The sequence below is a fragment of the Perca flavescens genome, chromosome 14 (assembly GCF_004354835.1).
Source record: "Perca flavescens isolate YP-PL-M2 chromosome 14, PFLA_1.0, whole genome shotgun sequence".
Classification (NCBI taxonomy): domain Eukaryota; kingdom Metazoa; phylum Chordata; class Actinopteri; order Perciformes; family Percidae; genus Perca; species Perca flavescens.
This window is the reverse complement of record NC_041344.1, coordinates 13,382,872-13,408,587: the sequence shown is the minus strand read 5'-3', so window position 1 is coordinate 13,408,587 and position 25,716 is coordinate 13,382,872. Positions and strand designations below refer to the sequence as shown.

General features: G+C 38.0%; 1 protein-coding gene and 1 long non-coding RNA gene across 4 annotated transcripts in view; one reads left to right on the top strand and one right to left on the bottom strand.

Moving 5' to 3' along the window:
- Positions 1–867: 867 nt before the first annotated feature.
- Positions 868–25,716, bottom strand: part of osbpl10a (oxysterol binding protein-like 10a) — an 84,762-nt gene continuing 59,913 nt past the window's right edge. For all 3 annotated transcript variants that reach the window (XM_028596918.1, XM_028596919.1, XM_028596920.1), the window contains 6 exons: positions 21,816–21,965; positions 21,165–21,663; positions 17,547–17,733; positions 4,363–4,545; positions 4,077–4,230; positions 868–2,754 (listed from right to left, as the gene is read on the bottom strand). In XM_028596918.1, the coding sequence (XP_028452719.1) occupies positions 2,710–2,754; positions 4,077–4,230; positions 4,363–4,545; positions 17,547–17,733; positions 21,165–21,663; positions 21,816–21,965 (1,218 nt within the window). In that variant the 3' untranslated portion in view covers positions 868–2,709. The remainder of the gene's footprint in view (positions 2,755–4,076; positions 4,231–4,362; positions 4,546–17,546; positions 17,734–21,164; positions 21,664–21,815; positions 21,966–25,716) is intronic.
- LOC114567810 (uncharacterized) lies at positions 3,682–4,864 on the top strand. The gene is made up of 3 exons (XR_003694230.1): positions 3,682–3,806; positions 4,158–4,240; positions 4,394–4,864. It is a non-coding gene; the product is annotated as an uncharacterized LOC114567810 (long non-coding RNA).

The window sequence follows — 25,716 nt, the reverse complement described above, 5'->3', positions numbered from 1 at the left end:
AAGAATGATTTAAGTTTAACGCTGGTGAGGATAGTTGGTGATGGGTTTGATTGTATGGTCATGAGGTGGAATCCCTTAGTGTGTGGCTAAATCTTGTTTAGGTGAAGTTTAGAGAGAGAGAGAGAGAGATTTTCCACCTTTAATTTTTGACAGGACCGCTAGGTGAGAGGGGGAAGACATGCAGGAAGCCGACAGGTCGGATTTGAACCCTGGACCTCTGCGTTAAGGCATAAACCTTTATATGTGCGCCTGCTCAACCCACTGACCCAGCCACAGCTTTCCTTTTTGATACCCTTATGAGTTAAATGCATTAAAGTAGGCAGTAAAATGTCAACCATTTTGGAGAAAATGCATCTTTACCAAGTCTTACAAATATATTATATACACAGTCCCACATGGGGTTGTTATATTGTTGGATTAATGAAAAAACAAAGCGACAACTTAAGTACCTTTTACATCCTTAAAAGGCAAGTCATGTTAATTAAACTTGGCATGAGGGTGGCAACATAAGCATGGCCATATTGTTACTAAAATAAGTTTATCCTTCATAGTGTCCATCTCAAACTTCAGGTTGTCAGGCTCAGCTGTTCTTTGTCAGATGTGGCGCAACTTTCATCGGTCTAAGCTGTTCCTGCTATGTGCTAATTTTAGCACACCTACTGTACAGATGGCAGTTACAGTAACTATTCAGACATTTTCTGGGTGGTGTTTGAATAAAGGTAGGGGACCACCAAAGTTATTCCAGTTTATCCTCTGGGTGCTGTGTATATTTGTACTAAATATATGGCAAACTATCTAGTTGTTAGGATTAAATATTCCATTTTGAAGCCATGCCACTTTAAAGGCTAAAAAGAGTGAGTCCATGATTGCCATGGCACATTTATTAGAACAAAATGACCTCAAACAAGCTCCTGCTTTGACCGATGTTATCACAAATATGAGATGTTCCATAGGTCCTCTGCTGGTGGAGTGAATGAGGAGTAGCGATTTACAGTTTGTGATTCACATGAATGCAGGACAATATAACAGATGTACATTCAGGATATCATGATGAGACAATGTTTAATTAAAAAAGGTAGAATGTCTTTATTCATGGCAATCCCTCCTTTAACCACAATCACACTCTACATCAGTGAATCTGGATCCTTTTGGATATATAAAAAAAAAAAATCAGTTTTATGTAAGGCGAGTGTCATTAACACTTTCTATAATGGTTTCTAAATGGTTGCAGGTTTGTTCTCTATGCTGTCATGAAAATGTAATTTACTGTCATGACATAAGCTACAAATAGGCATCTGGTAAAGTCACCTGGCTTTAATATACTATTTGAAAATGTAACAACTGAAAGCAGTGAGAAGTTTATGTAAAAAAAAAAAAAGGCCTGTAAAAAATCAGAATACCATGGAGTGGATATACTGTTAATTGCTCTTATTCCATTTCTGCTCTACCTTATTTAGAAAAAACGTTGAGTTAAAATTTACCACAAAGTTACACTGTAGTATGACCCGATACATTTCTTTTCCTATCCAATAGGCTGCCAGTTCCCAGTGATTATTCTGCTAGATTATCCTCTCATCTTCACAGAGGCAACCTTCCAGTGAACCCCAGATGTGGGAACATGGTTGTGTGTTTCTGCATGCAGCCTCATCCATATTCATCACCACGGGCGACCTAAGAAGAAGTATTAACTTCGGGAGGCATGAGCTGCCTAATTGTGTCATTTTAGTGTCATTTTAGGGGCACAGATGCGAAAAAGATTCAAGGACCCAGGAGCTTTTTATCACAAACAACCAGTGTTCTTTTTTTTTTTTTTTTTTTTTTTTTTTTTTTTAGGAAGAAGGGACTAATGGCTGGAATAGCTTAATAAGCGAGGTAGTAATGGAAAGCGTGTTATGCAGTGGCGTCTCGCTCAATGGGTAAAATCATTTAAATGGAGCGACGTGTAAATAGCACAAAGCATGTGTTGCAGTACACAATGGAAAAGTAGCGTAATATCAAAATGTGACCAGATACATTCATTGACAGTGCAGACAAAACAATCAGGACCTTTACTTTCTAGTAGCTCACTCTAATGTTTTGAATAATAATATATACTAACACATAATCTAATGTAGTACATTTGTTTAACTCTTGACTTATATCATTTTAAATCTGGTTACGTGCTCTTATTTCCCGTAAAGCTCTTGGGGACCACCATGATTGGTAAAAGCCATTTATATAAAATATTAAATTTATTTTTAGGGTAAAAGTGCCTTATATAAACAACTAATTTACAGCTACAGTATTATGTGTTACAGGGTATTGATTCATTCTAATGCTGCATTACAAACTAAAAGCTTGAAACCAAACAATGTCTGAGAAAACATTAAGTAAATACAAATTAGAACACCAGTGGCAAACTTCATTACTGTGTGTGTGCAAAAAGGCCTTGGCAAGGTGAAAAATAGAAATACTCTACTTTGAATAGTAATACTTTTAACTGTATATAAAAATGTACTTTTGTCCCAAGAGCTCCAGCCACCATGTCGGTTATAACAGTGGAGGTCGCTTTGGCACCTTGCTTGTTTCCTGTTTATGTCTCCATAGAATCACTCTGTGAGGTTATAGCTCAGGTCTGGAGGCTTCCTTCGCTTGACTTCCTGACTTCAGACCTCAGTGTGGAGAGGAAGGATCTCCGTTATTGTCCATTAGAAGAGTACTAATCTGCTGTCAGGTCGGCTTCCGCAGCGGGCTGTTGTAAATCCAACCGTCTCCCTGCGCATGTAAGGAAGAAAACTGGACAATTAAAAAATATTTTCTTGGTATAATTAGGATAAATTAACCTTTAAGAATGACCACAGTATTTTAGTTGGTAGCAGTGTTCTAAATCACTACTCCCTCACTGTAGTGAGCAGTAATCTCAAAAATGTGAGCACAAGAAAATTTAAGAAAACACAACCTCATACAGAAACGCTCTTGAAGTGGCACTACACGACAATCAAAACTGTTTCCAGGGGACACTAAGAAGTGATGCCATTGGCCAAAATTCACCTAGCTTTAGCCATTTACTTATTAGTCTGCCAATTCAAATATTCAATTTGACAAAAATACACACGCTAATGTAATGATAGATGTCTGTATTGTTTATAGTTACTTTCAGGACCCTTAGTAAGGGATAAGCAAGTTTAACTCCTGAAAATGAAACCCATTACTTTGCTTAATTTGTTTAACAGTTAACAATTAAGTATTTGCTGCCCGTTCTTTCATTACAGGAAGGGTCTGTATAAGTTTTTAAATATTCATGCCATCATACTGCAACTTATTTTAAACAATTGATGTCAATTAAACAACTGCCCACTACTGACTGATAACTTCATAAGCCAAAAACCATGGCAACAACAACCGTGTCCCAGCCATGTACATCACTTTTTAGAGTCCCCTGGAAACAGTTGTGTTGTGTGCTACTTGCAGCACATTTCTGTATTAGGTTGAGTTGAGTTATCTTAATTTGCCATCAGGGCCACCGTAATTGTTGGCAGAAAGATGTGTACAGGCCATGGACACAACTTTTTTTTTGTTTTGGTCCACTGTGGCAATTTTGCAGGCAGCTCACACCTAATCAGGCTAATTGAAGCCAGATGGTGTGTCAGTTGAATGTGAGCCCTACATATATCCCTTCATCAAATGTGTTTACCATTTGCCTGAAGAAGACCCAGTTGGGTCAAAACGTTGCATTTTTATATTTAATATGGGAGTTTAAAGCAGTGTTGCGGACATTACATTATTTTCGTTTTAAGTACTTTCATTTGTCCTGCACCTGCCTGAAGGTGGGATGTGCACACAGTTACTTTTATAACTTTTGCCGGCCCTACATACGTAGAACATACTGTACATTTTAAATTTACACTTAGAATTTAGTTGGAAGACATGGACATAAAGTGGCGAACAGCAAATATAGTGCACTACATAGTAACAAGGAAGTGAATTCGGAAACAGCCTGGCTAACAAAAAAAATTTAGGGGCAGTTTGAAGATAAGCTGCTGCCCCAGCCTTATATCACAGTGTTGCTCCAATAAGTTTATCTTCCTTCACTTTACCTCTTTAGTGAAGTATTTGGATGTCCAAGGTTTGTTATCAGCTGTTCTCTTCCTTTCTTCCCCTCTCTGTCGCTCTTCCAGCCGGTGTTTGTGTTCTGTGGCCTCGTCGATGTTCCCTTCCTTTAGCGACTTGGTGACATGTTGCCATAACCTCCTACAAGCAGGTAAAACACACAACAATCACATATACAGTACAAGCCATTAACATCTCCCACATCTAGCACTACCTAATGTACCTATTTAATTATTTAAAATGACATGAAGTTGGCGGTAATGAGTTTTTTACCTGGATTCTGTCCTCCCCTGTTTCTCCACAGGCCGCAGCTTCTTCCTGGTGACTGGAAGTTTTGCCGTGTCGATCACTTTGGTTTCCCCACTGCTGTAGGTGAACTCCAGCGTGCCGTTCCACTCTCCCTGGGCTTTGCACACAATGGTGTTGGTCGGGTTGTGTTTGACCTCCGCCGTCACTCTGATTCAGACAAACCGAGAGATGTTGTTAGGAATCTTTCTTGTCTGCCTGTTACCTTTTATATCTGCATTCTGGGCACATTTATTTTACATTTCAAAAGTAAAATACTTATGAACTTAAACCAACACTATAAAGCAATTTTCCCGCTTCGGTCCAGCGGTAATGGACAATTCCGCTTCCAACCTGTAGGGGGACCAAAGCGGGAAAAGTGCTTTAGTGTTGCTTTAACATCACTCATCACTTTACTATGTGAAGATATTCTTTATGTGAATATGATCCCTGATTTTAGAAATAAAGCATGTTTTTATATACTACTATATATACTACTAAAGATTTTTTACAAAAAACTTAGGAAGGAAGTGTAATTGTTGCCTAGAGTAGTCTACCTCATAAAAAATGCCATAAAACTGTCATACCATATCAAGCACTGACTGTACCAAATTTGGTCCAGTTTATTGCAAAATCTGTTGGAATGCTTTATGTTACAAGTCAGGAAGTGTGCCACTGTGTTTTAATGCCCCATGAGATTTTTAACAATGCAGAGAATATGTACAGTAAATGGTTAAAGGACAATTCCGGCGCAAAATGAACCTAGGGGTTAATAACCTAAGAAGCATTGAGAACTTTGTAAGTGTACAGACAGTTTATTAAAAAGACATGAGATGGTGCCCGCATGTAAAACATAAATGCTAATGTCTTTATAATCTATCTTTTTAATAAACTTAGAGTTAAAGTTGTCAATGCTTCGATTTACATGTAGGGACCCTCATTATGCTACCGTTGAAGTGTGGTGCTACTTTGAGCCTCGTTAGTGGTATAAAATAGCGATTTACCCTGTGCCCCGAAAGCTAGCGTTACAAGCTAATCACCGGTTTGCGCTAGCTTGTTTCAAGCTACAAACACATTCAATTAGCATGAAAACAGATCCCAGAGAACGGTCCACTCGGTACACATACAGTATGTTATTGACCCCTAGGTTTATTTTGCGCCAGAATTGTCTTTTAAGAGAATATTTGTGACTGTGTATGTTATAGTACCGGTATGTGTATGTTTCCGATATAATTATTATAATAAAATCCCTGAAAATATTTTCTGTGTTTTTTAAAGAATCAAGTAAAAGAAACAATCACCATGAGATGCAGCAGGTGAAACATCCCTAATATTCTATATGTAGTAATTGTAGGTAAGAAATGTATACAACAGTCAGTATAGTATGCCATAAGAAGTCATGGTATAGTATGTCATAAAAAGTCATTGTATTTTATAAAATGTCATAAAAAATCATAGTATATCAAAAAGTAATAAAGAGGCATAGTATAGTATGTCGAAAAAGGTCATAGTATAGTATGTCAAAGTCATAAAGTCATAGTACAGTAGGTTGAAAAAAGTCATACTATAGTGTGTCGAAATGAAGTAAAGTCATAGTATAGAATGTTGAAAAAAGTTATAGAAAATTCGTAATATTGTATGTTGAAAGTGTTAATCATGGTAACGTATGTCGAAATTGTCTTAAAAAAGTCAAAGTATAGTTATGTCGAAAAAAGTCATAATATATAGTATGTTGAAAAAAAGTCAGTATAGTATGTCGACAAAAAGTCAAAGAAATTCATAGTATAGTGAGTCGAAATGGTGTTAACAAAGTCATAATATAGTATGTGAAAAAGAAGTCATGAAAAAGTTATAGTATATCGGAAAAAAAAAACGTCACTCATAGTCATCATATGTTGAAGAGTTGAACCCTCAACCTCCAATCTTCACTTTATCCTCAGCAGATTATCTCACTGAGCTATTTATGAAGCAACACTGTTTTGGCATTCTATTTATTGTTTACATTACTGAAGACATAAAAATTAAAACTCATAGTATAGTTTGTTGAAAAAATTCAAAGCGTAGTATGTCAAAAAGAATCATGAAAAACTCATAGTATGGTATGTAATAAAAAGTCATAGTATACTATGTCAAAAAAAGTAATAAAAGATTCATAGTATAGTATGTTGGAAAAAAGGTCATAAAAAAAGTAATAATATCGTATATCAAAAAAGTCAAAGCGTAATGCCGAAAAAATAATCATGAAAAAGTCAAAATACAGTATGTTGAATAGAAGTCATAAAAAAATCCTAGAATTGTATTTCAAAAAAAAGTCATTAAAAAGTCATAGTATAGTATGTCAAAAGAAATCATAGTATAGTATGTCAAAAAAAGTCAAAGTGTAGTATATCAAAAAGAATCATGAAAAAGTGATAGTATAGTATGTAATAAAAAGCCATAGTATAGTATGTCAAAAAGTCATGAAAAATTCATAGTATTTTATGTAAAAAAGTCAAAAAATTTGTAATATACGTACGTACATAAAAAAGTCATAATATAGTATGTCAAAAAAGTTAACGCGTAGTATGCCAAAAAAAGAATCATAAAAAAGTCATAGTATAGTATGTCGAAAAAAGTCACAGTATAGTATTTAGAAAAGAAGTCATAAAAAAATCATAAAATTGTATGTCGAAAAAAGTAATTAAAAAATCTTAGTATGGTATGTCAAAAAAATTCAAAGCGTAGTATGTCAGAAAGAATCATAAAAAATTCATAGTATTGTATGTCAAAAAAAGTCATAGTATAGCATGTCGAAAAAAAGTCATAGTATAGTATGTCAAAAAAAGTCAGAGTATAATATGTGAAAATGTCATAGTATGTTAAAGAGCTGAAGCCTCAACCTCCAATCTTCACACTATCTGCAGCACGTTATCACACTGAGCTATTCGTGAAGCCCACAATGCAATCTTTCGGCATTCTATTTATTGTTTAAATTACTGAAGACAAAAAATGTTTGAAAATAAGCCATGGTATAGTATGTCATTAAAAGTCTTAGTATAATTTGTCGAAAAAAGTCAGACAAAAGTCACAGTGTAGTAGTCAAAAAAGTCACGATATGTTGAAGCCTGAACCTCCAATCTTCACATGATCCTCAGCAGTTTATCTCACTGAGCTATAAGTGAAGCTCACAATACATTAGTTTGGCGTTCTATTTATTGTTTACATTACTGAAGACAAAAAAAGTCAAAGCGTAGTATGTCGAAAAGAATCATGAAAAAGTCATAATATAGTATGTCGAAAAAAGTCATAAAAAAATCATAGAATAGTATTTTGAAAAACGTCATAAAAAGGTCATAGTATAGCATGTTGGAAAAAAAGAATCATGAAAATGTCATAGTATTGTGGGTCAAAAAAAGGCATAAAAAAGTCACAGTGCAGTATGTCAAAAAAGTTATATCATGTTGAATGATGAACCCTCAAACTCCAATCTTCACTTTATCCTCAGCAGTTTATCTCACTGAGCTATTTATGAAGATCACAATACATTGTTTTGGGGCTCTATTTATTGTTTACATTACTGAAGCCAAAAAAGTCAAAGCGTAGTATGTCGAAAAGAATCATGAAAAAGTCATAGTATAGTATGTCGAAAAAAACATAGTATAGTATGTTGGAAAAAAAGTCATAGTGTAGCATGTCGAAAAAAAGTCATAAAAAAGTCATAGCATAGTATGTCGAAAATAAGTTATAAAAAATCATGAAATTGTATGTTGAAAAAAGTATTTAAAAAGTCAGTATAGTATGTCAGAAAGAATCATAAAAAATGTCATAGTATTGTAGTCCTTACCCCAAGTGAAGGAGTTCAAGTACCTTGGGTTTTGTTCGCGAGTGAGGGGACAATGGAGTGGGAGATTGGTCGGAGAATCGGCGCAGCAGGTGCGGTATTACATTCAATTTATCGCACCGTGACGAAAAGAGAGCTGAGCCAGAAGGCAAAGCTCTCGATCTACCGGTCAGTTTTCGTTCCTACCCTCACCTATGGTCATGAAGGCTGGGTCATGACCGAAAGAACGAGATCCAGGGTACAAGCGGCCAAAATGGGTTTCCTCAGGAGGGTGGCTGGCGTCTCCCTTAGAGATAGGGTGAGAAGCTCAGTCATCCGTGAGGAGCTCGGAGTAGAGCCGCTGCTCCTTTGCGTCGAAAGGAGCCAGTTGAGGTGGTTCGGGCATCTGGTAAGGATGCCCCCTGGGAGCATCCCTAGGGAGGTGTTCCAGGCACGTCCAGCTGGGAGGAGGCCTCGGGGAAGACCCAGGACTAGATGGAGGGATTATATCTCCAACCTGGCCTGGGAACGCCTCGGGATCCCCCAGTCGGAGCTGGTTAATGTTGCTCAGGAAAGGGAAGTTTGGGGTCCCCTGCTGGAGTTGCTCCCCCCGCGACCCGACACCGGATAAGCGGATGAAGATGGATGGATGGATGGATAGTATTGTATATCGAAAAAGGGCATAAAAAAGTCACAGTGTAGTATGTCAAAAAAGTCATACTATGTTGAAGACTTGAACCCTTAACCTCCATTCTCACTTAATCCTCTGCAGTTTATCTCACTGAGCTATTAGTGAAGCGTTAGTTTGGCATTCTATTTATTGTTTACATTACTGAAGACAAAAAAAGTCAAAGCGTAGTATGTCGAAAAGAATCATGAAAAAGTCATAGTATAGTATGTCGGAAAAAGTCATGGTATAGTATGTCAGAAAAAGTCATAGAAAAGTCATAGTATAGTATGTAAAAAAAAGTCATAGTGTAGCATGTCGAAAAAAAGTCATAAAAAAGTCATAGCATAGTATGTCAAAAATAATCATTAAAAAGTCACAGTATAGTATTTCTAAAAGAAGTAATAAAAAACTCATAGTATAGTATGTCGAAAAAATTCAAAGCGTAGTATGTCAGAAAGAATCATAAAAAAATTCATAGTATTGTATGTCAAAAAAGTCATAACCTAGCATGTCGAAAAAAGTCAGACAAAAGTCACAGTGTAGTAGTCAAAAAAGTCATTATATGTTGAAGAGTTGAACCCTGAACCTCAAATCTTCACTTAATCCTCAGCAGTTTATCTCACTGAGCTATTAGTGAAGCTCACAATACATTAGTTTGGCGTTCTATTTATCGTTTACATTACTGAAGACAAAAAAAAGTGAAAGTGTAGTATGTTGAAAAGAATCACGAAAAAGTCATAGTATAGTATGTCGGAAAAAGTCATAGTATAGTATGTCAAAAAGAATCATGAAAAAGTCATAGTATAGTATGTCGGAAAAAGTCATAGTATAGTATGTCGAAAAAAAAGTCAGAAAAAATCATAGAATAGTATTTTGAAAAAAGTCATAAAAAGGTCACAGTATAGCATGTTGGAAAAAAAGTCATAGTATTGTATGTCAAAAAAAGGCATAAAAAAGTCACAGTGCAGTATGTCAAAAAAGTCATATCATGTTGAAGAGTTGAACCCTCAACCTCCAATTTTCACTTCATCCTCAGAAGTTTGTCTCACTGAGCTATTTATGAAGATCACAATACATTGTTTTGGCATTCTATTTATTGTTTACATTACTGAAGACAAAAAAGTCAAAGTGTAGTATGTCGAAAAGAATCATGAAAAAGTCATAGTATAGTATGTCGAAAAAAAACATCATAGTATAGCATTGGAAAAAAAGTCATAAAAAGTCATAGCATAGTATGTCGAAAATAAGTTATAAAAAATCATGAAATTGTATGTCGAAAAAAGTATTTAAAAAGTCAGTATAGTATGTCAGAAAGAATCATAAAAAATGTCATAGTATTGTATATCATAGTATAGTATGTCGTAAAAAAAGTCATTGTACAGTTTGTCAAAAAAAGTCATAGAAAAGTCATAGTATAGTGGGTCAAAAAAAGTCATAGCATAGTATGTTGAAAATAATCATTAACAAGTCACAGTATAGTATGTCGAAAAGAAGTAATAAAAAACTCATAGTATAGTATGTCGAAAAATTCAAAGCGTAGTATGATAAGTCATCATAAAAAAGTCATATTATGTTGAAAAAAGTCATAGCATGGTATGTCGAAAAAAGTCAGAGTATAATATGTGAAAAAGTCATAGTATGTTAAAGAGCTGAAGCCTCAACCTCCAATCTTCACACTATCTGCAGCAGGTTATCACACTGAGCTATTCGTGAAGCCCACAATACAATCTTTCGGCATTCTATTTATTGTTTAAATTACTGAAGACAAAAAACGTTTGAAAATAAGCCATGGTATAGTATGTCATTAAAAGTCTTAGTATAATATGTCGAAAAAAGTCAGACAAAAGTCACAGTGTAGTAGCCAAAAAAGTCACGATATGTTGAAGAGTTGAACCCTGAACCTCCAATCGTCACTTTATCCTCAGCAGTTTATCTCACTGAGCTATTAGTGAAACTCCCAATACATTAGTTTGGCGTTCTATTTATTGTTTACATTACTGAAGACAAAAAAAGTCAAAGTGTAGTATGTCGAAAAGAATCAAGAAAAAGTCTTAGTATAGTATTTCGGAAAAAGTCATAGTATAGTATGTCGGAAAAAAAGTCGTACAGTTTGTCAAAAAAAGTAAAAAAAAAGTCATAGTGTAGCATGTTGAAAAAAAGTCATTAAAAAGTCATAGCATAGTATGTCAAAAATAATCATGAAAAAGTCACAGTATAGTATGTTGGAAAGAAGTAATAAAAAACTCATAGTATAGTATGTCGAAAAAATTCAAAGCATAGTATGTCAGAAAGAATCATAAAAAAGTCATAGTATATCATATTGACAAAAAAAGTCAAAGTGTAGTATGTCGAAAAGAATCATGAAAAAGTCCATCCATCCATCCATCTTCGTCCGCTTATCCGGTGTCGGGTCGCGGGGGGAGCAGCTCCAGCAGGGGACCCCAAACTTCCCTTTCCCGAGCAACATTAACCAGCTCCGACTGGGGGATCCCGAGGCGTTCCCAGGCCAGGTTGGAGATATAATCCCTCCACCTAGTCCTGGGTCTTCCCCGAGGCCTCCTCCCAGCTGGACGTGCCTGGAACACCTCCCTAGGGAGGCGCCCAGGGGGCATCCTTACCAGATGCCCGAACCACCTCAACTGGCTCCTTTCGACGCAAAGGAGCAGCGGCTCTCTCCGAGCTCCTCACGGATGACTGAGCTTCTCACCCTATCTCTAAGGGAGACGCCAGCCACCCTCCTGAGGAAACCCATTTCGCCGCTTGTACCCTGGATCTCGTTCTTTCGGTCATGACCCAGCCTTCATGACCATAGGTGAGGGTAGGAACGAAAACTGACCCGGTAGATCGAGAGCTTTGCCTTCTGGCTCAGCTCTCTTTTCGTCACAACGGTGCGATAGATTGAATGCAATACCGCACCCGCTGCGCCGATTCTCCGACCAATCTCCCGCTCCATTGTCCCCTCACTCGCGAACAAAACCCCAAGGTACTTGAACTCCTTCACTTGGGGTAAGGACTCATTCCCTACCTGGAGAAGGCATTCCATCGGTTTCCTGCTGAGAACCATGGCCTCCGATTTAGAGGTGCTGATCCTCATCCCAACCGCTTCACACTCGGTTGCGAACCGATCCAGTGAGTGCTGAAGGTCGCAGGCCGATGATGCCATCAGGACCACATCATCTGCAAAGAGCAGCGATGAGATCCCCAGCCCACCAAACTGCAACCCCTCCCCACCCCGACTACGCCTCGATATCCTGTCCATAAATATTACAAACAGGATTGGTGACAAAGCGCAGCCCTGGCGGAGGCCAACCCTCACCTGAAACGAGTCCGACTTACTACCGAGAACCCGGACACAGCTCTCACTTTGGTCATACAGAGATTGGATGGCCCTGGTAGAGACCCCCTCACCCCATACTCCCGCAGCACCTCCCACAGTATCTCCGGGGGACCCGGTCATACGCCTTCTCCAAATCCACAAAACACATGTAGACCGGTTGGGCATACTCCCAGGCTCCCTCCAGGATCCTTGCGAGAGTGAAGAGCTGGTCCGTTGTTCCACGACCAGGACGGAATCCGCATTGTTCCTCCTCAACCCGAGGTTCGACTATCGGCCGAACCCTCCTTTCCAGCACCTTGGAGTAGACTTTACCAGGGAGGCTGAGAAGTGTGATACCCCTATAATTGGCACACACCCTCTGGTCCCCTTTTAAAAAGAGGAACCACCACCCCAGTCTGCCACTCCTTTGGCACCGTCCCAGACTTCCACGCAATGTTGAAGAGGCGTGTCAACCAGGACAACCCCTCCACACCCAGAGCCTTGAGCATTTCTGGACGGATCTCATCAATCCCCGGGCTTTGCCACTGTGTAGTTGTTTGACTACATCAGTGACTTCCGCCTGGGAAATCGGCGACAATCCCCGTTATCCTCCAGCTCTGCCTCTAACATAGAGGGCGATTAGTCGGATTCAGGAGTTCCTCAAAGTGCTCCCTCCACCGCCCTATTACCTCCTCAGTGGAGGTCAACAGTGTCCCATCCTTACTGTACACAGCTTGGATGGTTCCCCCCCCCCTCCTGAGGTGGCGAACAGTTTTCCAGAAACACTTTGGTGCCGACCGAAAGTCCTTCTCCATGTCTTCTCCAAACTTCTCCCACACCCGCTGCTTTGCCTCTTTCACGGCAGAGGCTGCAGCCCTTCGGGCCCTTCGGTACCCTGCAACTGCCTCCGGAGTCCTCCGAGATAACATATCCCGGAAGGACTCCTTCTTCAGTCGGACGGCTTCCCTGACCACTGGTGTCCACCACGGTGTTCGTGGGTTACCGCCCCTTGAGGCACCTAAGATCCTAAGACCACAGCTCCTCGCCGCAGCTTCAGCAATGGAAACTTTGAACATTGTCCACTCGGGTTCAATGCCCCAGCCTCCACAGGGATGCACGAAAAGCTCCGCCGGAGGTGTGAGTTGAAAGTCTGTCGGACAGGGGCCTCCTCCAGACGTTCCCAATTTACCCGCACTACACGTTTGGGCTTACCAGGTCTGTCCAGAGTCTTCCCCCACCCCTGACCCAACTCACCACCAGATGGTGATCGGTTGACAGCTCTGCCCCTCTCTTCACCCGAGTGTCCAAAACATACGGCCTCAGATCAGATGAAACGATTATGAAATCGATCATTGACCTTCGGCCTAGGGTGCTCTGGTACCAGGTACACTTATGAGCATCCCTATGTTCGAACATGGTGTTCGTTATAGACAATCCATGACTAGCACAGAAGTCCAACAACAAACAACCACTCTGGTTTAGATCAGGAGGCCGTTCCTCCCAATCACCTCTCCAGGTGTCTCCATCATTGCCCACGTGCGTTGAAGTCCCCCAGCAGAACAATGGAGTCCCCACTGGAGCCCCATGCAGGACTCCAGTCAAGGTCTCCAAGAAGGCCGAATACTCCGAACTCCTGTTTGGTGCATATGCACAAACAACAGTCAGAGTTTTCCCCCCCACAACCCGCAGGCGTAGGGAGGCGACCCTCTCGTCCACCGGGGTAAACTCCAACACAGCGGCACTCAGCCGGGGGCTTGTGAGTGTGAGACCACACAAAGTCATACTATAGTATTTCGGAAAAAGTCATAGTATATAGTATGTCGGAAAAAAAGTCGTACAGTTTGTCAAAAAAAGTAAAAAAAAAGTCATAGTGTAGTATGTTGAAAAGAATCATGAAAAAGTCATAGTATAGTATGTCGAAAAAAAAACATCATAGTATAGCATTGGAAAAAAAGTCATAAAAAGTCATAGCATAGTATGTCGAAAATAAGTTATAAAAAATCATGAAATTGTATGTCGAAAAAAGTATTTAAAAAGTCAGTATAGTATGTCAGAAAGAATCATAAAAAATGTCATAGTATTGTATATCATAGTATAGTATGTCGTAAAAAAAGTCATTGTACAGTTTGTCAAAAAAAGTCATAGAAAAGTCATAGTATAGTAGGTCAAAAAAAGTCATAGCATAGTATGTCGAAAATAATCATTAAAAAGTCACAGTATAGTATGTCGAAAAGAAGTAATAAAAAACTCATAGTATAGTATGTCGAAAAATTCAAAGCGTAGTATGATAAGTCATCATAAAAAAGTCATATTATGTTGAAAAAAGTCATAGCATGGTATGTCGAAAAAAGTCAGAGTATAATATGTGAAAAAGTCATAGTATGTTAAAGAGCTGAAGCCTCAATCTCCAATCTTCACACTATCTGCAGCAGGTTATCACACTGAGCTATTTGTGAAGCCCACAATACAATCTTTCGGCATTCTATTTATTGTTTAAATTACTGAAGACAAAAAACGTTTGAAAATAAGCCATGGTATAGTATGTCATTAAAAGTCTTAGTATAATATGTCGAAAAAAGTCAGACAAAAGTCACAGTGTAGTAGTCAAAAAAGTCACGAAATGTTGAAGAGTTGAACCCTGAACCTCCAATCGTCACTTTATCCTCAGCAGTTTATCTCACTGAGCTATTAGTGAAACTCACAATACATTAGTTTGGCGTTCTATTTATCGTTTACATTACTGAAGACAAAAAAAGTCAAAGTGTAGTATGTCGAAAAGAATCAAGAAAAAGTCTTAGTATTTCGGAAAAAGTCATAGTATAGTATGTCGGAAAAAAAGTCGTACAGTTTGTCAAAAAAAGTAAAAAAAAAGTCATAGTGTAGCATGTTGAAAAAAAGTCATAAAAAAGTCATAGCATAGTATGTCAAAAATAATCATGAAAAAGTCACAGTATAGTATGTTGGAAAGAAGTAATAAAAAACTCATAGTATAGTATGTCGAAAAAATTCAAAGCATAGTATGTCAGAAAGAATCATAAAAAAGTCATAGTATATCATATCGACAAAAAAAGTCAAAGTGTAGTATGTCGAAAAGAATCATGAAAAAGTCATAGTATAGTATTTCGGAAAAAGTCATAGTATATAGTATGTCGGAAAAAAAGTCGTACAGTTTGTCAAAAAAAGTCATAAAAAGTCATAGCATAGTATGTCGAAAATAAGTTATAAAAAATCATGAAATTGTATGTCGAAAAAAGTATTTAAAAAGTCAGTATAGTATGTCAGAAAGAATCATAAAAAATGTCATAGTATTGTATATCATAGTATAGTATGTCGTAAAAAAAGTCATTGTACAGTTTGTCAAAAAAAGTCATAGAAAAGTCATAGTATAGTAGGTCAAAAAAAGTCATAGCATAGTATGTCGAAAATAATCATTAAAAAGTCACAGTATAGTATGTCGAAAAGAAGTAATAAAAAACTCATAGTATAGTATGTCGAAAAATTCAAAGCGTAGTATGATAAGTCATCATAAAAAAGTCATATTATGTTGAAAAAAGTCATAGCATGGTAGAGCTGAAGCCTCAACCTCCAATCTTCACACTATCTGCAGCAGGTTATCACACTGAGCTATTCGTGAAGCCCACAATACAATCTTTCGGCATTCTATTTATTGTTTAAATTACTGAAGACAAAAAACGTTTGAAAATAAGCCATGGTATAGTATGTCATTAAAAGTCTTAGTATAATATGTCGAAAAAAGTCAGACAAAAGTCACAGTGTAGTAGTCAAAAAAGTCACAATATATTGAAGAGTTGAACCCTGAACCTCCAATCGTCACTTTATCCTCAGCAGTTTATCTCGCTGAGCTATTAGTGAAACTCACAATACATTAGTTTGGCTTTCTATTTATTGTTTACATTACTGAAGACAAAAAAAGTCAAAGTGTAGTATGTCGAAAAGAATCAAGAAAAAGTCTTAGTATAGTATTTCGGAAAAAGTCATAGTATAGTATGTCGGAAAAAAAGTCGTACAGTTTGTCAAAAAAAGTAAAAAAAAAGTCATAGTGTAGCATGTTGAAAAAAAGTCATAAAAAAGTCATAGCATAGTATGTCAAAAATAATCATGAAAAAGTCACAGTATAGTATGTCGGAAAGAAGTAATAAAAAACTCATAGTATAGTATGTCGAAAAAATTCAAAGCGTAGTATGTCAGAAAGAATCATAAAAAAGTCATAGTATATCATATCGAAAAAAAGTCATAAAAAAGTCATAGTATATCATGTAGAAAAAAGTCATTGTATATCATGTTGAAAAAAGTCATAAAAAAGTCATAGTATATAATTTCGAAAAAAGTCATAGTATAGTTATGTTGAAAAAAAGTCATAGTATGTTAAAGAGCTGAACCCACAACCTCCAATCTTCACACTATCTGCAGCAGGTTATCACACAGAACTATTTGTGAAGCCCACAATACATTGTTCTATTTATTGTTTACATTACTGAAAAAAAAAAAAAAAAAAAAAAAAAAAAAAAAAAAGTCATAGTATAGTATGTCATAAAAAAAGTCATAAAAATCATAGAATAGTATTTTGAAAAAAGTCATAAAAAAGTCAGTATAGTATTTCATAAAAAGTCACAGTATAGTATGTCATAAAATTCAATGCGTATTATGTCAAAAAGAATCATGAAATGTCATAATATAGTATGTCATAAAAAGTCATAGTATAGTATGTCGGAAAAAAAAGTCATAGTGTAGCATGTCGAAAAAAGTCATAAAAGTATTATATGTCAAAAAAGGCATAAAAAAGTCATAGTACAGTATGTCATAGTCATAGTATAGTCAAGTCAGGAAGTCTGCGCTGCTGTCCTTTAAGCGTTTTTAACAATGCAGATTGAGGAATATGTTAATGGATTAGAGAATATTTGTGACTATGTGTATGTTATGGTACTGGTATGTGTATGTTGTTTGTGATATGATATAATTTAAAACAATAAAATCATTGAAAAGATTTTCTGTGTTTTATCTTCTATTATAAAGTAAAACAACATGAGATACAGCAGGTGACACATCCCTCATATGTATGTGTTGTTATTGTAGGAAAAAAAAAGTCAAATATGAAGAATAATAAACAGAATTTTTAATTTGCAAAAAACTACTGAAAAATCAATTGGATAAATAAAGTATTTACGGGTATCCAATATATAATACGTGGACAATAGCATTGTGAAAATCATTGTGTGGAGCACAAAGCCACCCTCTTACCAGAGTATTTTCTAAATCAATAAAAAACAAAGGAGAAGACGAATCAGCATGTCATGTTTGCTGTCAAAGTGATACGCTGTGTATAAAGGCAGGCAGAGAGAACAAAAGAGATGCTCAGAAACACTCACCTGTGGACCTTCCCTCCATAGAAAGGCTTGGTGTGAAAAGTAACGGTGGCAGAGTAGCCGCTCTTGACACAGTTGATCGAGACTTTGCCCCCCAGCTCCACCCAGGGCACGGTAAGGATTGACCGGGCATAGGCACAGGGCAACGTGAAGACATACTCCTCGTCGTGCTCCAGCAGACAAAGGACCCCTGAGAGGAGAAAGAGGAAGAAAAGTGAGAGGGGTTGAAGTGGTTCCCCGGATGCATGATGGGAACACAAATGCACAGAAACGGATGATGTTAGTAAAATATATTTTCTGAGTGTGTAAAACAGTGAGAGGAAACTAATCACGCAAATATAGTTTGTTAACAATTGGAGGAGATTTTTTAAAGGTATGTCGAGCCAGCTGATAAGCCTGCCTCTCTTTGTATAAATGTATAATCAAATGTTGGAGTAATAAACACTAATTTAATCTATGTGGCTGGTATGTGGATGTTTTCTCCAAGCCATTGCCATCAGTGATGTCCATTGTGCACTCGTAAAACAGGAAGCAGGAAGTGTGGAGAAGTGCTCTTGTATACAGTTAATATAACATAGGAATTAAATTGTTTTCAACAGTCTCTGAATCGCCCATTACTGCAGCAATCCTAATTCATGCTGTGATTAAACAAAGTTAAGCACAGTTTGCTGTGCAGTTTTCATGTCCTGTGTGAATAGGCATTAACAACAGTTAATTATTTAACCTGATTGGAAGCATTTATTTTCTATTGCATATTGAAAAATACTCACACAACAAACACCCACTGTGGAGAACATTATAAAAATGAGTTAATATCTCCTTTAGGCAGTTTGTATCTTTTGGGTCCATAAGAGAGGTTATTATACTCAACGCTCATGATCGACATCATCAGCGTCATTCAGTCTATAAGTGGATTTATTCTGTCCTAAACAACATCTCACATGTCCATGATTAGCTTTCTGTTATATATTTCTGTTTCATCATATCATAACCACGTGTTTACAAGAGTTCACTTGTGCGTCTGTGTTTCACTGCAAAATGCCTACAAGGAGTAAATTTCATGTGGCACCACTATGGTCAAATCATGACATGACGAAGGTTGACATAGTGAGAGAAGAACCAATGGCAACAATGGCTTCTAGTCATTACGTGGTTCTGAATAGGCTCGTTTGATTACCAATCATTATTGAAAAGGTCTACTGTATGTATAATAAATGGTAGATCAGTCATGGACGGAGTATTCAGATCACTGATTATTATAGTGAAAAGCTGCAATCCCATAATGTAAAAGTACTCCTACAAGTAAACGTCCTGCATTCATAATTCTACTTCAGTAAAAGTGCAGTTTTATAAGTAAAATGTAATTTAAATATCAAAAGTATTCATTATGCAGAATGACTCCTCTCCTGTTAAATTATGTAGCTCCCAAAGTCCTGAAAAATAATATTTTTTATCTAAACTTTAAACAAATAATACATTTTCAGGACTTTGGGAGCTCTGTCTCTCATACCGGTAAATTACTTTATTGGATTCTATTTATTATTGATGTGTTAAAATGTAAGCAGAATTTTAATGTACCTGGTTAAGGGAGAGCTGATTTGAAACATTTATAAACAATCCCTACATCTCAATGTTCCACCCAACATCTCTCTCATTCTCCTGTTAGTTTTGTTCATTTGATCATTGTTATACATTAACATGGAGTTTTATATCCCAGCATAGGTTTGCACAACTCCAACCTGAGTAGGTCTGATCCACAATAACTGAAAACCTGAACTGAAAAAGTGCACAGCAGCCTGTCATAGTTAAACATCCATCCTTACAGCACCAGAGGCAAACCTGAGCAACGCACTCATCACAACGTCAAACAGGTCAAATCAAAATCCAGCTGTTCAATCTGGCTGCATCAGCTACACCTCTGTTCTGTTGCTGACTCACTGCCAATCAGTGAAGTCTGAGCCATTCATAAAAATGCAGTATCAACTGCTATCACAAAAGCAGCCATTGCAAAAATGACACCCATCAATCAATACTTCCTGGGGTGAGGGTCACCATGTTCTTTGATAGGCAGCATAAGCCTCCGCACATGGTGATGAACTGCTGTGTCATAGCCTGCCGACAGGTGGTCAGAGGTACAGCAAAGCCTGAGAAAGCTGTAAAGTCTGACTGAATCAGTTCATGTATCAAGATTCATTCGATTGGGCTCAAGGACTTCCTGTGTCTCCGCTCAGGGTGACTCCTCCCCAGCAGTCTACTGTACATGGTGTAATGGTGCTGACAGAGAGGACTGGCTTATTGATTGCCATGGGAGAGGTCTCATTCATACAGGACAGGACACTCTGACGGCAGTATTTTTAAGGAAGACAAAAGCAATACAGACATAAACTGTTTTCACAGTAATCACAACTGCAAAGGCAACCACACAAATGACTTGTGTCAACACCTTTTATATAGTGTTCAACTGCTGCTTTCACTGAGCCTGTACGTTATATACAGTCTGTTTTAATTTAGCGTCCGTCCGTACTTTGTTTCTTTAATTTCATTTAACTTTTAACAGAACATTGCTGTAAAAGAGCATGAATGCTAAGCTGACCTACCCTGCACGAATACAAGTTAAAAAAAATAAGCAAATACAATTTATGTCTTATTAGTTTCTGTATTTACTGTAATAAGGCAGCATCTTAAAGATAAACAAAAAGCTAGATAGTCACCTACATTGCTGGTCATAATAACACTGCAACATTCAAATAATCTAACTCTCATAAGTCATGATAACATGGGCCAGAGTTGTAATTTGCATAAGATTGTATTTGCAAGTGGTCACCAGTAAAACCCTCATCAACACTGTTTAAATCAATTCAATGGGTGCTATATTTGCTGAACAACAGGATCAATATGAACAGCAACAAAATAGCAAACTTCACCTACTTTGTATTTACTACAGGGCTATCTTAACGTTACGTGTTTCCGTTTTGTCCACCTTCTCTAGATTATAATGCCAATACAGCCAATATGTTTTACAGATGACTGCACTTTGTGTCAAGACAACTTGAAACAATACAGAGAAAGACTTTAAATTGTCAGCGGTTATTAGAAAGTCAGTTTTAAAACACCTGGATGATGGCATTTTCAATCAATGTTTTTGTTTTAAATTATTTATTATTTCATGCGACTTTATACTTTACTACACTGATTATTATAATTACCAATTACTTTTTTAAATTAAACTACCCAACAGTATATAAAGTATCCAAAATTAGCTGCACCTGAACCATCTGCAATATATACAGTATTGTATATATTAATGCATCAGTGATAGAAAACCACTAATGTACATGTATAAAAGAGTATAACACGCTGACAGGGGGCATATTACATGAGTACTTCTACATTTTGTATTTAAAAGTACATTTTGCTACTTTGTACTTTTACCTACTACATTTACTCAAGAAAAGAGTCTCAGTACTTCTTCCACCACTGTTGTGTGTGACAATTTCCCTTCCCTGCTTATTTTTTCTGTTTTTTTTTTATTATCATAATGTCGTTTGACCAGGTTTGATTGCTTTCAAAACAAAAAACTTTGCATATCTACAGTATTTTATGAGTTGTAAATTAGCTCACCTTCTCCCACCATGGACACTCCTATAGACATTCCCATGAACTTGCTCTTGGTCCATACGTGGGCGTTGACGCACATACTCTTCTCTCGGCACTCACAGTAAAACCCAGAAACTGGTGGATGATGGGACACCTGCTCGGCCACAAATCGCACTCTGTAGCAGCCTGCTGATGAATCCTCGGCCTGCAGCGTGTTGTTGGGGCCCCTGCTCGGCTCCCAAGAGGACCCCTGATTCGATCTGACCAAAGGTTTGACTTTGTCCCGAGGCACTTCCCAGGAACAGTGGAAGGTCTCCCCCAGCACAGGGTTGTAGGGCTTCTTGGCCACGGCACCTTTCCGCCCCTCATGGAAAGCGGTCAGATAGTACTCGACAAAACGGACTATTCGGTCCTCGGCTGTGGCCCCAGCTGTGATTGACAGGAACATGTCAGGGTGGGCCATGAAGTTGGCATACATCTCCAGTAGTGATCGCTTTTCCAAAATGAAGGTAGGCAACACCACCTATGAAACATAAAGGAAAGGAGAGGATTTGTTTAGGGAAAAGGCTCAGAAAACAACAATTACCTCACAAATCTCACACTAAAAACATCCAATTCATGACAAACAAACCTTATATTTTCATGAGTCTGTAAAGCCTCTTTTTGTAGCCTTACCCGTGTGAGGTCCATGCCCAGTTTGAGCTGGGAGAGCAGGTGGAGAATGATGCTCCGCTGGTCGTCCAGGACACCCAGGTCCTCCTCTTCGTTATCCTCCGTATCTGTCACCTCTTCAGTGGGGCTGATGTCTTCCAGCCCTTGGTGGTGCTAGGAAAATAAAAAGAAAACAGAAAATGTAATTCATCAGTGAGACTGTGTCCCCCATTAATGTGTTCTTATAGTAGTCTATACCCACGACGTTCCACTTCCGGGATTTATCCGTTGCCGACGGAAATTCCATTGAATTTCACTCATTTAGGCCGGATATCCATTACCTTGGGCTTTCTTTGTGTTGACATTTTAAACTCCGGTGGTTTTATGAGGACTATGTTTAACTGCTCCTCAGATCTCTGCAGGGTAAATCCAGACAGCTAGCTAGACTATCTGTCCAATCTGAGTTTTCTGTTGCACGACTAAAACAACCTTTGAACGTACACAAGTTCCTTCCCGAGTCTACTTTGCAGAGTCGCTGTTGCTCTGTATGGCGCTTAGCGCTGCCCAAAACTATTGTGATCGGTTTAAAGAAATGCCAATAACTAGAGCATGTTTTTCTCCCATCCTGGCTGTGTGGACCTGTCAGACCCTTCTCCGCAGTGCTGTGGAGGAAGGTCTGGCAATGTGAGACTATTCTTATAGTAATACTAACAGTTTTTACAGATTACGATATATCAGACTTTGACTATACAGATGATACTTGTGTAGGATTAATTCAGTCATTGTTGGTGTTGGTCTTTTTATGGGATGTTAACAGTGAGAAAAATAGAATATTGCCAGCCTTCTTCTTTTACATGAGAGGAAATAATCCTATTTACTATTTTGTGTTCTGAAATGATGGATATTTATACAGCTTCAGGTCCCTAAAAAGATTCTCATATCTAAGAAGTGAATGTCACTCCTTACTGGCAACTCAAGACATACCTAACCTGTGACAAGGAGTAAAAAGGTAGGGAACCACTAATTAACTGATAAAAATATTTTTCTATTTTATTTGTCACACCTGTCACTTTGAAAGGCCAAGAGGAGGAAGATGCAGCCATTTCCTAACACCAACCTTCAACTGACAATACCAACCATAAGGTCACACAACTCAATCAGAGGCCAGCACAGGACCTTTTACAGAAGCAACCTATAAATACCAAAGGACATAACCTCTTTTACTTTTCAATGAAGCCCATTCATACTCCATTCAGCCATGTCACATGCCTTTCAAGCCACTTTCAGCGTTTCATATGGCAATAGGAGCACTACATTTCTTTGAGTAGCCTGAGTGCCTCTTGTTTGCTTCTAACAGCCTCAGCACAAACTTACACAATGCCTTCATGGTGTATGCATTGGTCAAAGAGGACATACGTTATGTCCTTTGTTTGTGTTGCAGCATTCAACTAGAAACGGATCCAGTTGAGGTTAAAGAAGAGCTGATGCCTTTGATATCTCCTGCAGTAACTTGGGGCAGGAAGGAAGATAAAAAAAAAAAACACAAGAGGCTGATGTATAATGCAGAAGGTGCTCTAAAGTCTGTGGGCAACAACAACCACCCCTCCCCCCGCTGCTCTTTATCTTCCATTTCCATCTGTGTCTCTATGCAATTATTACATTCAATGTATATGTGTCAGGTTTCCAAATTGTAGACACCTAATTTTAGTGAAGCTGCTGCAGCAAAATGAGGGAATGAGGGAACCGAAACTCCTGGCTGCCTGATTGCTTGAAGTGCACTGAATGAAAAGAGATTTCCAGGAGTGCCTGCCTGTCACCTGAATATTTCCTTTCAAAAGCTCGACACACACACACGCGAGGGAGCATGCTTGAACACACAAGTACAGGACTCCCTGGAGCTGGTTGGTGCAGAGTGATATATATAGAAGAGTGAAAGCAGGGAAAAGAGAGGAGGTAGGGGGAGGTGTGTTATGATTCCAGTGGTTCTAACTAATTAAAGAGGCTTCAACAGGAAATTACTGCTGAAGAGGTCAGAGCATCTCAGCGGAAACCCTCAAGTGGATTTATCGGTGGACTTAGTGGTTGTCATTAGCTAAGACTTTTTAATGCAGTTTAACTTGTCCAGAAGTTAATACTGTGTCTTATGTAATAAATAAGGACAGTGAGTGTTTGGATTTATGGTTTAACAGTATGAGGAGGAGAACAGAGTGTACAAACAAAAAGGTTTTGCTACTTATGTTGGTTATTACAACATGACATATTTTGTCATCTGAACATGCAATTTTTATCCATCATATCACATGTTATATATTAGTATATATATTATATACCACCCTCTGTTTTGCCTGCAGAATGCTAGCACAGGACGCTAGCCCTCAGTTTAACTTTTGAAGAATTCTAGTACTATGAAAAGTTACATGAATATGAACATGTAATATAGAAAAAACTTGTTGAGCCATTGTGGTGATTTTCAAAATAAAAGTCTTGTCATAAAAGTAGTACAAGTACATTGCACAGGGGTGTATGGGTGTTAAAGGGTTAGCTAATAGCTACACTGTAAGCCTTCCTTTTATTGGCACAACCTTTTAAATGAGTCATCCTTTATAAAGAGTTTATATGTTGCAACTACAATAATAGCTTTAATAACAATAAATACATTTGTTAGAACAACCTTTAAATTGGATGGTTTGACTGCTCACTTGAACCAAAGTCAATTTATTAACAACTTATTATAATTACTATGTACAGTCCTTAAGTAAATGTACTTAGTTGCATTGCATTTATAAGTGCATTATTACCAAACAGAAACAGCCAGAGACATTTTTTACAGTCTGCCATCCCAAAATAAGTTTTTATAAACAGCTTATAATGTTATTAATAACGCAATTAATAACATCTCTTTATAAAGGGTGCCTTATTAAAAATGTGTACCATTAATTCAATAATCTCAGCCAGACATCCTATCCATGAGAGTGGGAATAAGCTTGGTATTGTACCTTTTTTCAATTCAAAACCCATTTAAAAAAAACTTTTGAGGATGATGTACGTGTAAATGTTTACCAACAGAACAGGCCCTGCTGGCCCGTCTGTTCCATAATTTATGAAGTCAGCAAAGACACTCCCATTTTCAGATCAGTGATGTTTACCGCTAAATTGCACTCAGTGAACGCTGGATAACCCCTTAGGCTGCAACTACACTATTCACCCTACATCCAAAACAGATGTAAAGACCAACAGTACACCATGCACAAATACCAACGTCTGCTTGGAAACACTCACGCTACATTGCTGTGTAGCTACAGGCTTGACCTGCATAAAACTGGACCTCATCGCCAAAAAGGTAAAAAGTAAGATGGCCTCAGATGAACACAAACAACAGTAAAAATCCAACAAATGGAGAGAAGTTAAAGTTTCTGGCTCCACAAACAGGATAGAAACCAAAATCCAATAAAAGAGGGGTACTCTCAATGGAAAACCTGTAAAAAAAACTGTATCTTTTGAAGAGTTTAAAGCTCTGAAAGGCACCGCAAACAAAAAGAAACGCTCTTCTTCCTCTACTGAATTTGCTGACTGAGTGAGCAGCCTTCTTTCAGGAGTCCTGGGTCTTGTTAGAGAGACGTACAGTGTGGCTGAGTTGAGGTGGTGAGCTGCTGTGCGTGACTTGCAGAGAGAGTCTCTGCCCACCACCCACTCTGAAAAACAAGGAGGAGGGGAAAAAAAGCTCAGGAAAAAAAGCTCAGGAAAAGTCCCTGACGTTACCCCTCTGCATCCTCCCATCATCCCTCTGCTGTATTTGCCTACATCTCATTCCATTTTTACATCCTCCGCTTTCCTCCCTCCTCTGACATGGCTTCACTGCCTTTATCCCTACTTCTACACCTCCACTTTTCCTCCACCTTTCCTGCCTGTGAAAGGAGTATGTATA